Raw genomic sequence first — 15,510 nt, 5'->3', positions numbered from 1 at the left:
ATGCCTAAATCAGAATAAGTAACACAGTAACGAGCAAAAGGACTTTCAGCAGCCACTTACCGGTCCACCTCCTCCTTCATATACGTGGTATAGCTGCTGCCGTCGTAGGACAAAAGCAGTCCACCGTCACTCAGCCGATGAACATCAACCTCCACGCAGGAGCCATTCATGATCACCACATAGGAGTTGGGGGATTGACGGGTCACCTGTGGGGAATGAAATCCAGAAGGGGTAAGTTAGGGTATCATCTCATCTCTGTGTCGAGGCTCAGTCATCTGAATGCAAGCAAACAGGGTGACCTGAGGTACTTCCCCTGCTCTGTTTTCCATTATCTCTCATCTACCTGCTGCACTTGTGAAGACAGGAATAACTGAAACACTTTCACAAAAGCATCAAACATTTCACTCAGACCCATCTCTGTACTAAAATAAAACCATGCATCCCCACCCACCTTCTCTTGCCCTTAGGCACACAAGCTAACAAAAGTGGGGTTTAGCATACCTTAAGGACATATTTGACTCCCTCATAGATAAGTTCAACATCCACTGTATTCAGAAGTGTGTGAGCAGGAAGGACTTGACCCCTGGGAAAAACAACATGAAAGATTTATTTCCAGAAAGTTCTAAGATTTTGCAAAAGAACCAAAAATACGTATAACTCAAAGGCTATTGATTATAATGCATCGTAGGATATCACAATGGACTGATACATAAATTATGAGAAGCAAATTGTGGGATATTTTGTAGTCATTAAAAAGAAGGATTAAGGGGAGCCAAGGATTGTCCAGTGGCAAAGCACCTGCTTTCCAAGTGTGGAGTTGAAAGTTCTATCCCTTGTACAGGCTCCATATGCACTAAGGGTGATCCAGTGGCACTGTCATTTAGGATCCCCAGCATCAAAGCACCACAATTGAAGGAAGGGTTAAGTCCCAGCAAGCAATGCAACTAAAATGTGTACAAGCACCACAATTTAGGAGTGCTACCTCTGATGAGAATGTGTGGAAGCCGTTAGACCAAGTGTGCAACCCACAGGGAGCATCATAACCAAATGAATGCAATCCCTGATCACCACATAACCTTATTTTGTTTTGGTTTTGGAGCCACATCTTAAAGTGCTCAGGGGCTGACTCCTGGCTCTCTGTGGGCCTTGGGGACTACATGGGGTGCCAGGGATAGAACCCAGATTGGCCGTATGCAAGGAAAGTACTGAACTGCTGGACAACTGCTCGAGTTCCACATAAAACTTTTTTTTTTTTTTTTTTTTGTGTGTGTGTGTGTGTGTGTGTGTGTGTGTCTGTCATGCCCGGCGATGCACAGGGGTTACTCTTGGCTCTGCACTCAGGAATTACCCCGGCGGTGCTCAGGGAACCAGATGGGATGCTGGGAATCAAACCCAGGTCGGCTGCGTGCAAGGCAAACACCCTACCCACTGTGCTATCACTTCAGCCCCTCCACATAAAACATTTTAGATGAATATAAGTTAAAGTAATAATCTGAAACACTCTCAATTACACTGTTCAGTGAAAATAGGGAAAGAAATCATATCAAACACTTAGGATATACTACCATTTGAGTTTTTAAAACATAAATGATGTGGGGCTAGAGTGATAGTACAGCAGGTAGGGCACTTGCCTTGTATGTAGCTCACCTGGGTACAATCCCCAGCATCCCATATGGTCCCCTCCAGGAGTGATCCCAGAGTGCAGAGCCAGAAGTTAGCCCTGAGCATTGCCAAATGTGGATCCCAATAAAATAAAAAGTAATTTCTTAAAAAATAAATAAATAAAGGGTGTGAAGGGCAAATATTACACATATGTACTTACTGAGATTACAAAATGTCTGTAAAGCTAAAGAACAAACTGGTAAAATGGGTCAACTATAGGGAAGAATATGGTGTGGCTAAGAATGGGGATAAAAGAGTTTTATGACACCTTTTTGTATCTTTCAAAGTTTGAATCATGTGAGTATAACATCTATTTTTAAAAATAAACCAAGCCTATAAATATGTATATACATATATATTTGTGTGTATATGTGAATATCTATATATATACATATATATATAATAATGAGAGTAATGAGAGTAATATGAGAGTAATATCCAAGGTCAAGATACAAAGGGCCAGAAGAACAGGTCAATTGTTGGAAGCTTGCCACAAGTGTATGGGGGGTGAAGGGCACAAGTAAAGGGATATACCAGATAACCTTTCATTTTCTCTCTCTCTCTCTCTCTCTCTCTCTCTCTCTCTCTCTCTCTCTCTCTCTCTCTCTCTCTCTCTCTCTCATAGACAGATACAGATATATAGAGAGAGAGGAGTAAAGTGCCTGCCATAGTGACAGGCAGTGGGGGGGGGGGGACAGGTGGGAGGAGGGTGGAGGGAAGCATAGGTGGTGAGCAATAGTATATTGGTGAAGGGATGGGTGTTGGAACATTATATGACTTAAAACCCAATAATGAACAACTTCATAAATGTGTATATCACTGTGATTCAATTAAAAAAAATAAGTGGAAAATAAATAAATAGAATCAAGCCTTAATACAATGAACTCTCACTATTTCTACTGGGACTCCAACAAGGGACTCAAACAAACTTTTATTTAGTCTTTATTGTCAGTAAGGTAAACATTACTGGAAAGACCTGATAATAATGGAGTGACAAGTCGTTAATAATAACTTGTTGGCTGGCAGAAACATATATTATCTGCACTATCCTTATATCTCTGTATATATAAGGATATACAAACTCTAAGTTTGAAATTATTTCAAATACAAGTTTTGTAAATCAAAAGCAGGGGAAGCTTGTCAAGGCAATTATACATCCGGCACACTTCTGCATCAGTAGGAAAACCATTTAACACAGTTACAAATTGCATGCTGGAGAACAGAAACAGGTAAGACAGAACTGGTAGAAAGGGACCAAAGTATATACGGAGTTCAAAGTTGCAGTGAGGGATTTGGATTTAATACAAAAGGATAATGAGAGCTGCTAAAGGTTTTAGTGCATGAGTGCAACATAGTGAAAGATTCTTATCGTAAGACAAAAAAAATGAAATCGCAGCTCAATTTAAAAATTTTTTCTTTCTTTCCCTTTCTTTCCTTCTTTTCAGACATCTCAAAAGAGAACCGAACTGACATAAGTCTAACAACACAGAAGGAAATAAAGACCCTGTGATTAAAGTGCTTTCGAATGATTAGCCTCCAAGCTCATTCTGGGACTCAAAGGCAGAGCTTAGGCTTCTGGACTGGTGTCAGAAATTAGTTCAGTCCCATGGAGTATTATTTAAAGGCTCCTGAGGTCACCTTGAATAACAGTCCCAATTATTAATTCCTGGAAGGTGTTGCCAGTAACATATAAGATATTCAGAATTCAATGCAGAGAGAAAAATCCTGATTTTCATCCCTAAGTTATGGGAAGAGTTGATGTTTATATAGGCAGAGTATTTACTTGTGCTGAATTCCAGTTCCTTTTTTCCCTTCTTTTTGAAATAAAGCAATCTACTCTGTGATATAAGCTATCTGTAGTGAGAATCCAACATAATTTGCCCTAAACTCCCTAACTTGCACCCACGGTCAGTGAATGACAAGTAGTGCTAATAAGGTGCCAAGAACAGAGAGAAGAATAAAAGGATCTTTGAACTTCAGTTCCTTCTGTGTACAAAGCTTACCTTTCTAAGGAATGAAGGAAGTTAGAGATGCTATTCCGCAGGCTCACGTCGGCCACGTGGAGAGCCCCACATACGACTCCCAACATGGTGTCAGGTCGCTCTGCCTGCAAGAAGAAGGAGACAATGGCAGATCGAAAACAGAAACATTGTGTGCCAGGGTCTCTCCATTTCTTTTGTTCCTCTTCTTGTTTTGGAACCACACCTAGCAGTGCTTGGCTCTATACTGGGGGTTGCTCCTGGCAGTGCTCAGTGGAAGGAACTCGATATACTCCGGTAGTAGATGTAGTGCAACAGCACCAGAGCCTTGACCATGAATATAAATACAACTGCACAATACAACAATTAAAAAACACTGATTGAAAAAGATAAACATCAGTTTGGATATCAGGCTGACACCAGGAGGAGAAATAAAAGGGCAGCTCAAAGACAATATATTTGTCAGACATAAACTAAAATGAATAAAAATTCAGTTATTGAAAATCTCAAAGAAAAGTGATACATAATTAAAATTTGAACCTTCGTATAATTCACATAGACCAAATAATTTTGACGAGACCTTGGGTAAGGGCCTGAGAGAGAGCTCAAAGGCTAGTGCACACACTTCGTATCCAGGAGGCCCAGGTTCAATCCCCATTATGGGACGGTCCTACAGGCACCACAGGCAGCAACCCTCATGTGCCACAGAGGTCTAGCCCAAGGGAAAAAACAAAATAATCTTAGCTTAATTCAGAAAAGCCTGGCTATTCTGGAGCAAGGAGTAACTTAGCTTACTTAAATGAGACTCCCTCTGATCTGGGGAGATGACTCAAAGAACAGGCATGCATGCTATGTATGCAGGAATCTTGTGTTAGATCCATAGAACCACACAGTCTCATACCACTGGAAGCAGTCCCTGAGCACCACATCAGGAGTATTTCCTGAGCACTGTAGAGCATGGCTCCCCAAAACCACTAATAAGTAGCAACCCCTCTTCTTAGCATTTATTAGACATAAAAATTTGTGACTTCGACCAGATCTAACAAATGATGAAAGACAAAGTATTTTAATCCCTGGATGTCATTTTTCAAATATAAACCAAGAAGTAATATTAGGACATAAAATATAAGTCTTTAACAAATGGGTACAAGAATGCTTAGATGCTAAAATTATACTGACTCATAAATTTATCTAGTGACATGAACTGATCACAACATAAGACTACAAATATCCCAGACAAAAGCAATAATACAGGGATTAAGACACCTGGCGGTTTACATCACATGGAGTCACCACCAGGTATGACCACAAAAAAAAAAAAAAAAAAAAAAAAAAACACCCGAAACCAAAAAAACAGTCTTTACAAATGGAGAAATACAGACCTGTACTTTTTCTGCTATCAGTCTGTCCAGCCATCCAGTGTCAATTCTATTCAACTGAAAGCTTTCCGTCTCTAACAATTTGATCAGGTATTCAACTGTCGTTCGAAAATCACCCCGAATAGACAGTTCCTTCAACGCCACCACCATGTTTCTGGGAGAAGAATGGAAACAGATCTGTTTCAGCAACAACTGTTTGAGTGTTTTACAATCATTTTAAAGAATAGTTCCCATCTGGCTGAAGCAATAGCACAGTGGGTAGGGCATTTGCCTTGCACGCGCCCGACCCAGATTCGATTCCCAGCATCCCAAGTGGTCCCCCAGCACCGCCAGGAGTAATTCCTGAGTGCAGAGCCAGGAGTAACCCCTGTGCATTGCTGGGTGTGACCCAAAAAAGGAAAAAAAAAATTTCCATGGAAGGAAATTTGTGAAAATTGTATCTCACCACAGGCAAATTAAGACCTTGTCAGAGGGTTTTACTAAGCTGTTGCTGCAAGCCCAGCTTCTGCATTAATGTTTTTGTTGTTTGTTAGTCAAGATAGGTTGGCTAAAAGAAGCACTCTTTCTGTTATTTTTTTTTTCCTTTTTCGGGGGATCACACCCAGGAATTACCCCTGGCGGTGCTTGGAGGACCATATGGGCCGTCTTCACTGGGGCGCCTCAGAACAGGGCGGGTTGAGTTTCCCTACCTGCCCCGAGCAGAGCCCCGGCAGCGGAAGACCTCCGGAACCCAGCCACAGTCATGCTCAAGGCCCCTCTCCACACATATGGACAAGCCTCACACATGAAGGAACCGGCAGAGGAACCTTGGTGTGCGGGGCCTGAGGCTGAGAACTCCAAGCCTGCTCGAATCGTGACTTGGCCTCCTCCACCCAGACCCCCCCATTTTCCAGTAGCTAGGCAGTCACGCCCACAAACTGCCCCCTGCGCTGTTTCATCCCATCAACAGCCAAGATCCAGAGACTATAAAACAACGCTTCTGGAAGACCTCTTATAGGCCAGTTCTCCCTCTCAGAGAACCTGGCAAGGTACCGAGAGCATCCTGCCCGCACAGCAGAGCCTGGCAAGCTCTCCGTGGCGTATTCGATATGCCAAATACAGTAATAATGATGGGTCTCATTCCCCTTACCCTGAAAGAGCCTCCAATGCTGCACCACTGGGAAGAACAAGTAAAGAGAGGCTACTAAAATCTCAGGGCTAGCACAAATGGAGATGTTACTGGCACCCACAAGAGAAAATGATCAATGGGATGACAGTGATGACAGTGACAGTGACAATTTGTTTTTCTTTTGGTACTATGATTTTCAATATTGTTCCATCATAAAATTTCAGGAATACACTGTTCCACCACCGATGTTAGTATTGCTCCAGCAGTATCTCAAGATTCCCTCCAACTCCTACCCATCAATTCCTCCTCTTACCAAATCTCCTTAAAGATTTTAATTAATACGGTTTGGATCATTGTTTACAGTAGTGTTGGCTTTTATGATACTGATAGATACAGTGACATATATCACTGAATGTCTACCAATTCTACCAATACCAATATTCTACCAATTTTCTTGCGTTGCCTCTCCCTCTACCCTTTCCATAACATTCTCATTTCTGAATTCATTGCCTGTCTTTTTTAAAGCACTAGCTATTGTGTTTTAAACACAATACACTATATTTGTATTTATCCATTTTCATGCCATATTTCCAGAGTGGTTTGGAACTTCTCTTTCACCCAGCTACTGTAAAACCTGTGCCATGGCAGCATTCAAAGATTATTCAAGCCTTCAAGTGTGTCTCTCTCTATATATATATCAATTGTTCCAAAAGTGGGTGATACCCAGCAGGGGTGTGGGGACATGTGCTGGAACGATCCAGGGGGAATTGGAATAGTGGCCCCCAAATGGGAGGTCACTTTCCATTCATCTGCTTAAAGGCAAATTTCCAGGAGGGATGTTGAATGCTGTTTTTCATGAAAAGCAGGCAATAGGCCAAATTAGTTTTGGAACCTCTGCTCTAGACTAATGAGGCCTGGACGTATGTTCCGATAACACTCTAAGTAATCCTATTTTCAAAGTACTTAGCAAATTTCATTGAATTGCTTATTTGTCTCTCTTCCTCTGCTTTTGAGATCCAAAGGGATAGAGATCCCATTTTGGCCCTCGATGTATTACTACAATCAGTACATGATATTCATGCAGCAAATTTTTGTTAAATGGAGTGCCTAAATGAATGAACTGAGGGAATAGCAAGAACAAGGAGCAGAAGAGAAGTAAAGAGAATATGAGGGAATATGAAGACCGAAACAGCAGGAATGAAGTCAGAAATAGCAAATCCAGTCATATAACAAACAATTAAAGAACGTTAACTATATTCAGGGGAGCAGGAAATAACAATAACTGCTTCGTATATTAGAGGTGAATCTAGTTAGCTTTATGTTGCAGAGAAATGTACAGAGCAGATCCTGAAGCAAAAAGGTTTCAGGGCCAGGTCATAAGTCATACCCTGTAGAAAATGCTTGGTGATCTACTTAATCAGGACTGTAATTCTAGAGACAGACCAGCCTAAAAATGTCAATGAGGCAACTGAAGGGAACTGTGTGGACTACAGAATTCATGTTTCCTCGGAAGCAGTACAAAAGCTTCAATTAATTTTTGCCAAGTGGCATATAAGAGCCAAATTTTATATCCCACTTCTTAAGAGAAGGAAGAAATACATAAATTTCTTTCAAGTTCTTGATTTTCTAAAGCTATCAACTAAAAAATAATACACTAAGAGCCAATCAAAATACACTTATGGTTAAGGCTAGTCAAAAAACTCCAATTTGCACGATCTAATGAAAGCCTGATTTTTCACTCTGCAAGATATGACCATGAAAGAGTTTTAAAAGGCAACTCTAGGTCCAAGAGACAGTACAGTGGATAAGACGCTTGCTTGCATGCTGCTGAGACAAGGTTCAATCCCCGGCAGCCTATATAATCCCCAGGGCACCATTAGTTATGATTCCTGAGTTCAGAGCCAGGAGTAACTCCAGAGCATTTCCAGGTGTGGCCCAAAATAAAGACAAGGCAACTCTATGGGATGGAGAGATAGTATGAGGTAAAGTGCTTGTCTTGTTTCCTGAAAATCTTGGTTGAATCCTCAGCACTGCCTTGGTCGACACCTGAACACAGAGCCAGGAATAGCTTCAAAGCACCACTCAATTTGGATTCAAAACCCACAAAACAAAATAAAAAAGACAACTCTGTACCAGATAGTTTTTTTCTGGTAGCATCACTTTAATTTAGAAAAATTCCACTTTTAGTTTTAAACATATGGGAAAAAATTGAGACGATAAAACAGAAAGAGAGCTGTCTCTACTTCTGAATGCATTTTTAAAAGAACATATACTTTAAATATTTATTTCTGTGAAATTTATATGCATATTTCAAACACTAAGGATTTGGAATTAAATGCCTGGCACCGAAAATAGACTAAGTAGAAAAATAAGGGAATGTACATGATAGCTGTATCAGTGACAGTACTGAAAACTACAGTGCTTTAAAAAAAAGGGGAAAAGTAGGAAGGGAAAAAAGAAACAGCACCTGCCATAGAGGCAGGATAGGGGACAGGAGGAAAATTGGGGATACTGGTGGAGAAAGGTAGACACTGGTGAAGAGACTGGTGTTGAACTACTGTATGCCTAAAACTTAATCATAAATAACTTTGTAAATCATGGTGATTCAATTAAAACTTTTTTTTTAAAGGTAGAAAAAACTAGCCCAATTTTGGATTCTGAAACACCTTAACTGTCAAAGCCCCCTGGAGCCTTATCTTTTAGGCATGTGAAACTGCTACTAGCTGAATATTTAATTTATAAAATTTAATAAATGGTAAAAAATACACTTAAGAAATACAAGTTATGTGTGTATAAGCACATAAATGTCTCATATAAGCAATGTGGATAGCTAGTCTCTCATACTTTTCAAATGAAAAGTAGAAGCAGTTTCAATATTTCAGATGACTATGTGTCACTTATAGCTATAACTCTACTGTAGAGGGTGGCTTCTAGCCCTCACCTGGATGTGTTCAGGGCTTATACCTGGCTCGATGATCAGAAATGACTTTTGGTGGTGCTTGTGGGACTCTGGGACCATATGCTGTGCCAGGGATTTAATCAAGGTAAGCAGAATGCAAGACAAATGCGTTAACCCATGTACTATCTCTCTATTTTGATGACAAATAACATATTTTTTCTATGATATTAGGATGGCAAGTTGCTCATCAAGAATCTACCTTCCTGTAACAATAATGATCTTTCTATGAAAAATGTTGTCTTTAAAGCTATCAATTTTATAAGTTCATCAAAAATACTTAAAACATTTTTTAAAAAAAACATTTTTGAAAGGCAAACACAGGAGCTGGTGCGATAGCACAGTGGGTAGGGCGTTTGCCTTGCATGCGGTCGACCCAGATTCGATTCCCAGAGCACCGCCAGGAGTAATTCCTGAGTGCAGAGCCAGGAGTGACCCCTGTGCATCATAGGGTGTGACCCAACGCCCCCCAAAAAAAAAGTGTAAACACAAAAAAATCTGCCAAATGCTCCATGATTGAATACAACATAACTCACACTTTTGTTTCTTCTGGAGCCACACCCAGAGGTGATCAGGACTGTTCCTGGCTCTGTGCTTGGGTATCACTCCTGGCAGGACACAAGGGACCAGAGAGTGCTGGGGATCAAACCAGGGTCAGTCTCATGCAAAACCCCCTACCCACTGCTACTACTGTTCAGCCCCATAAGTGAACAGAATAAAAGATACATTACTTTTTATTTTGGTAAAGCAAGATAGTTTTATGGAAATTTACTTAGAAAGATGTGAGAGGAGTAAAAGAGAAGGATTTGAGAGGAGAGAAAGAGTGGAAATATGTACAAGAAACAACACAGGCAGCAAAGAAACATCAAGACAAGCAAGAGAGATTCATGCTCAAGCAGGACATGAGCTTAAAGAGCAAGCAAAGATACGTTATTTTAGAAAGATTGACCCCATCAGTAAATGCCTACTATTCCCATGCTTTTACCATCACTGAAAAATAGCACAAATTTGTATTTTAAAATGCAATCAGGGGCCAGAGAAATAGTCGAGGGGTTACGGTGCTTGCCTAGCATGTGCGAGACACCATCCCCCAACCTGCTCCTTTGACACCTGACACTATGTATGGTTCCCAGAGCACAGAGCTGGGAGTAGTTCCAGCACAAGTGTAAATTTAAAAAAAAAAAAACCCAAATCAAAAAACATATAAAAGTCAACAGGGGCTGGGGAGATAGCTCCCAAAGACTGTGCACGAGCGTTGTAGGCTAGAAGCCCAGGGAACCCTGGCGCAAAGTACCATCAGGAGTGACCCCGAGCTCTATGCTGACAGAAGCCCTGGCGCAGCACCGAGTGTGGCCCAAAGGCAAAAGTAAAACATAAAACAAAATGTAAACTGTAGTCCAATGCTATTATACTCACGAAATTGCTTCCTCTCTGTTTTCTCCCCAGGAAAAGCAGTGACCAAATTGGGAATCAGCAAATTCATGAAGTCCCCCTGCAGCAGCAACACTAAAATAACCCCAAACATTCTTATTGCTGCGGAAATTCAGCTCCTGAACTGTTCCTGAGCTTGGCTTAAAACCCTGTTAAAAAATAAAAAGAGTATGAGAGTCAAAAGTTTATTTTTAAGGAAGAGCGCGTTCAGAAATTCATTGCCTAGGCTCTGTATTAAGCACATACAAAAGCAGAAATTATTCATACACACACACACATATACATATACACACACATACACAAAGACTTGAATCGATATCCTGTACTATAGAGCCACTGATAACTAGTACTTACTGAAGTACAATTAAATGGCCAATGGCAAAGATCAGTTATTGGACTGGCTGGACTGAAATCTCTATAAATTTCCATCTCCAGAGGAAGTCACAAGATATTTCAGATTGCCTGCCCTCAAATAGCATTTCCCCCCCTTTCCTCTCACAGGTTATTCCAGGAGAACCCTAGGGGAGTGGTGGAGGGTAGGGGGAAGCCTAGTGCTCCCACATGCAACATATGAGATCCAGCCCTTTTACTTATCTGTCATCTTCCTTGCCTCCCTTGATAAAGTTCATCTTCTTGATAAAGTTCACAAAGCAAACAAGAAAGTAAATCTTTTAAGGGGCCTGAGCAATAGTACAGCACATGGGGCATTTGCCTTGCACACAACCAACCCAGGTTCAATACCTGGAATCCCATACAGTGCCCTGAGCATCACCAGGAGTATATTCTTGAGTACAGAGACAAGACTAACCCCTGAGCACCACCATGTGTGACCCAAAAAGTAAAAAAAAAAAAAAAAAAAAGGAAAGGAAAGGAAAAGAGTAAGTCTTTTAAACGATGGGGTTATTTACCTCATCTGGATTTTCACTAGTGATTCGAGCAGCAATAACGTGGCCCCGTGGGCAAGGAACATGAGCAGAATTTTCAAAATCAATGGGTGCATCACCCCAGGGAGATACACCGTACATCATACGAATATCCTTGATTCTGTACAGAGGGATCCCCATGGCAATCTGAAAGGGAATAAAATACATCATTTTCTAGCTACATGTTTTTTAAAACATGAAGGCTGTCAGATAACCTATAAAACATTCACCACAAAAAACATATTTTACAACCAATATTATATAATTATTCAAAGAGAAACTCCAAGTTATTTGAAACAATGTCACTATTGGTAGTACTATAACCTAAAAGTGTCCTAATGCAATACTAATGATTTTTGCTTCCACTGTCATTTTTCATTTCTTTAATTTTCCTTTTGAAAAAAAAAATCAAGGACATGATGGCCACTTAATACCTCTATAGCAAACCACAACACCCAGAAGGAGAGAGAGAGAGCAAAAGGAGGGGATGGGTGGGGGTGGTGGGAGGGATGCTGGGACCAGTGGTGGTGGAAAATGGGCACTGGTGGAGGGATGGGTCTCGATAGTCTATAACTGTATCTCAGTGATTCACTAATAATTTTTTTTAAAAAAATCAAGAAAATAATCGATGTTAATGGTTATCCTGAAAGTTCAGATAGCTGGAAAGTCTTACCTGTCCATACTCATCTCCTCTGCTCCCACAATCACTAGTGGAAGTATATAAATCAACTAACTCTAATCAGAGCTCTGAAAGGATTCACAATGTGTCCAAAGAACATGTTAAATAGAAATAATTTAAAACTAATTAGTGCTTCCCCTTAACATCTGTTTCTAGGATAAATGGAGAAAATAATATTCAGAGTAAATATTATAAACGTGTAATGCCACAGTCCTGCCAGAGAGATGGCCAAAAAATCTAAACCACTACACTAATGGTGGAATATTTCAACACTGACTAGAAAGGGATTAGAAGACAATTGCATAATTGCCAAGTGTGTTGCTATTTTAAGGTACTGGGGCTTCATCCAATTCAGGATCTCCCCATTGATGCTATAAAGTTTGTAATAAACTAATGAAACTTTTACTAAAAGACACTACTTTGTAGTTCTCTTTTTCAAAAATATCACAATTCACAATTAAACTGTTTAGTTAAACATAGTATTCCTAGGTTTGAATGATATATGAAAAACTAACCCACATATTATAAACCACATAAGTGTGAGGTGAACATTAGCTGAGACTCAGATAGGAGGTACTTTCCTCTTATCAGACCCTGGTTAATCCAGTTTTTCCGCTTCTCTGACATTCCAGACTTCCCTAACCACTGAGCCAAGGTTAAGGTGACTCACCTGGAGCTGTGCTGCAGGGAGATTGACATCAGCTACCATTTCTGTACAAGGGTGCTCCACCTGTAGCCGGGGGTTCAGTTCCAGGAAGTAGAAGCTGCCATCTTGGCTATAGAGGTATTCCACAGTTCCAGCACTCACATAACCAACCATTTTGGCAAGTTTCACCGCACACTCAAAGGAGAAAGATACAAACATAAGTAACCTTGTACTGCTGGTGGCTGAATATCTATAGATACTAACTCAGCTATCAAGTGCCATAAAATGCTCTCAGTCAACTGAGAACAAATTTTGTACTTTCTGATATTTATACAATATCCTTTGATGGCAAACTCAATAATTCAAAGTTAAGGGAAACAGTTATTTTCATGATGACATCAAGGCAACCTCATACTATCGGCCTAATATAGGAAAAGACAAAATCACTGTGATACACGCATTGTTGTGCCCTAGCTTCCAGTATTCTTAACTAATATACTAGATTTTACAACTTCTACTACAGCTAGTGATTAAGTTTTGACCAATGTGATACAGCATTGTTGGGTAATATGCAAAATCCATGACTCATGTTTTGAAAATAAGCTTATTCTCTATCCCAGGTTCCCCCTTTCTTTTCTTTTTTTTTTGGGGGGGTCACGCCTGGCGATGCTCAGGGGTGACTGCTGGCTCTGCACTTAGGAATCACTCCTGGCAGTGCTGGGGGGGGGGACCACATGGGATGTCAAGGATTGAAACTGGGTCGGCTGTGTGCAAGGCAAATGCCCTACCTGGTGTACAATCACTCTAGCCCTAGGTTTTTTCCCTTTGTATGAACAGGAGGAACATGGTCATCTTTCAAACATGCAAATGAGAACACACTAAGATTATAACAAAAAAAAAAAAACTGAATCCCAAAATGGGCAGATGGATTAAAACTACTAGTCAACTTAGATTATGTGGAGAAAAAAAATAATAATAATCTTTGAGGTCAAGAGAAATAGTACAAGGGATTAAGATGCTTGGCTACATATCAATCTGGGTTCAGTCATTGGAACTCTGCATGGTCCCCCGAACACTGCTAGCAGTGATCTCAGAGCACAGAGTCAGGAGTAAATCCTGAGCACTGCCAGGTACAACCCAAAACCTAAAATTACTGACATTTAATAAACTTCTCCCTTATTTGGACTGTGTCTTTTCTAGATAGCCTACATCCTTACCCAAACAGAAATTATCAAATTTGGGCAGAGAGCTGTTTCAGCTACATATCTGGCCATCTAGTTAGTGACTACACTTCCTAACAGTCCTTGCTGCTTGATAAGTGTGACTGTGTAACTGAAATTTGTCCAATGGAATGTGAGCAGAGGTTACATATGTAAATTCTAGAACATTTATATTTTAGGGTAGGTTGGAGATTGGGCTATGCCCAGCTCTGTGATTGGGGGTTGCTCCCAAAGGTGATCAGGGGACCACGTGGTACTGTGAATGGGAATTAATCAGAGTCAGTCACATGTGCAAAATCCCTATACTTCTCTGTCTAGCCCCATGGATGATATTTGGCCTGTATCTCCTCTCTCCCTATTACAGAACACAACATACGCAAAATTTTATGAGATAACTTTGATCAGCAAGATGACGAGAACCACCACAGTGAAAAAGCTGACAAACTGCTTTGGGGTAAAGGCCAATTAGTAACTATTTCACGTTTGGGGAGCCATAACCATCCCAGTGTATTATCTGAAGTCATTGACCTATGCCACTGACTTCTTTGTCATATTTACTCAAGATGCCAGGCCACTGCAGGGATAAAGCAGCCAAGGAGTATACATTTTTTTTTTTTTAAACTGCTCTTTTCAGTAGACTGAAATTATTTATTTATTTATTTATTTTGCTTTTTGGGTCACACCCAGCGATGCTCAGGGGTTACTCCTGGCTTTGCACTCAGGAATTACTCCTGGCGGTGCTTGGGGGACCATATGGGATGCCGGGGATCGAACCTGGGTCGGCCGCGTGCAAGGCAAACGCCCTACCCGCTGTGCTATCGCTCCGGACCCAGGAGTATACATTTTTAAGATTGAGTGCAGCTATGCGTTAGTAAAAATTTTCAAAATCAGGTGGTAGATTGGACTTGGCTTGTGAGCTACAGTTGTCAACTCCTGTCCTAGAAATTGGTACAACAATAAACCTGGTTCCTCAGTACCAGTTCATCTCCAAACTATGATTATAAAGGGAAATAAAACTTACACATATTTATATCATTAATTTTTGTATTTTGTGGTCTCTTTATTACTGACTTTTTTGGTTTTTACTATAGATTTTATGTTTTTGTGAGGCGTTTTTTCCTTTTTCTTTTATGGCGGGAGATGTCTGGACCATATAGGGTTTGCTACCCCTGGATTTGTGGTCAAGGATCACTTCTGGCAGTGCTCAGGGTATGTTATGCAGTTCCAGCGACTGAACCTGGGTGGGCCATATGCAAGTAAGCGCCTTAACCCTAGCATTCCTGGTTTAAGACTCAACCCCTCTTACAGCAGTCTGAGGGCTTCTTAAGGGCCGAGGAGATAGCTCAGGGTTGGAGGCATATGTCCTGTACACACAAGGATCCAAGCTCAATTCTGGCACTGCATGGCCTCCCCAAGCATCTGGCAGCTCTGCAAGCACCACTGAGCAAACAGTACAATGGCTCTGGTGGCCGTTAGCCTCTCTGAGTCATAGCTTTGAAGTACTGGCACAGCTGGTCAAGTAACCCC

General features: G+C 40.8%; 1 protein-coding gene across 9 annotated transcripts in view; it reads right to left on the bottom strand.

Annotated features, from left to right (window-relative positions):
- The window catches only part of ACACA (acetyl-CoA carboxylase alpha), a 322,844-nt gene that overhangs the window by 173,322 nt on the left and 134,012 nt on the right, over positions 1 to 15,510 (bottom strand). For all 9 annotated transcript variants that reach the window (XM_055130189.1, XM_004608595.2, XM_055130190.1 and 6 more), the window contains 7 exons: positions 12,788 to 12,958; positions 11,424 to 11,585; positions 10,501 to 10,664; positions 5,024 to 5,174; positions 3,666 to 3,769; positions 502 to 583; positions 61 to 206 (listed from right to left, as the gene is read on the bottom strand). In XM_055130189.1, the coding sequence (XP_054986164.1) occupies positions 61 to 206; positions 502 to 583; positions 3,666 to 3,769; positions 5,024 to 5,174; positions 10,501 to 10,664; positions 11,424 to 11,585; positions 12,788 to 12,958 (980 nt within the window). The remainder of the gene's footprint in view (positions 1 to 60; positions 207 to 501; positions 584 to 3,665; positions 3,770 to 5,023; positions 5,175 to 10,500; positions 10,665 to 11,423; positions 11,586 to 12,787; positions 12,959 to 15,510) is intronic.

The sequence above is a fragment of the Sorex araneus genome, chromosome 3 (genome assembly GCF_027595985.1).
Source record: "Sorex araneus isolate mSorAra2 chromosome 3, mSorAra2.pri, whole genome shotgun sequence".
Lineage (NCBI taxonomy): Eukaryota > Metazoa > Chordata > Mammalia > Eulipotyphla > Soricidae > Sorex > Sorex araneus.
This window is presented reverse-complemented; position numbering and strand designations above follow the sequence as displayed.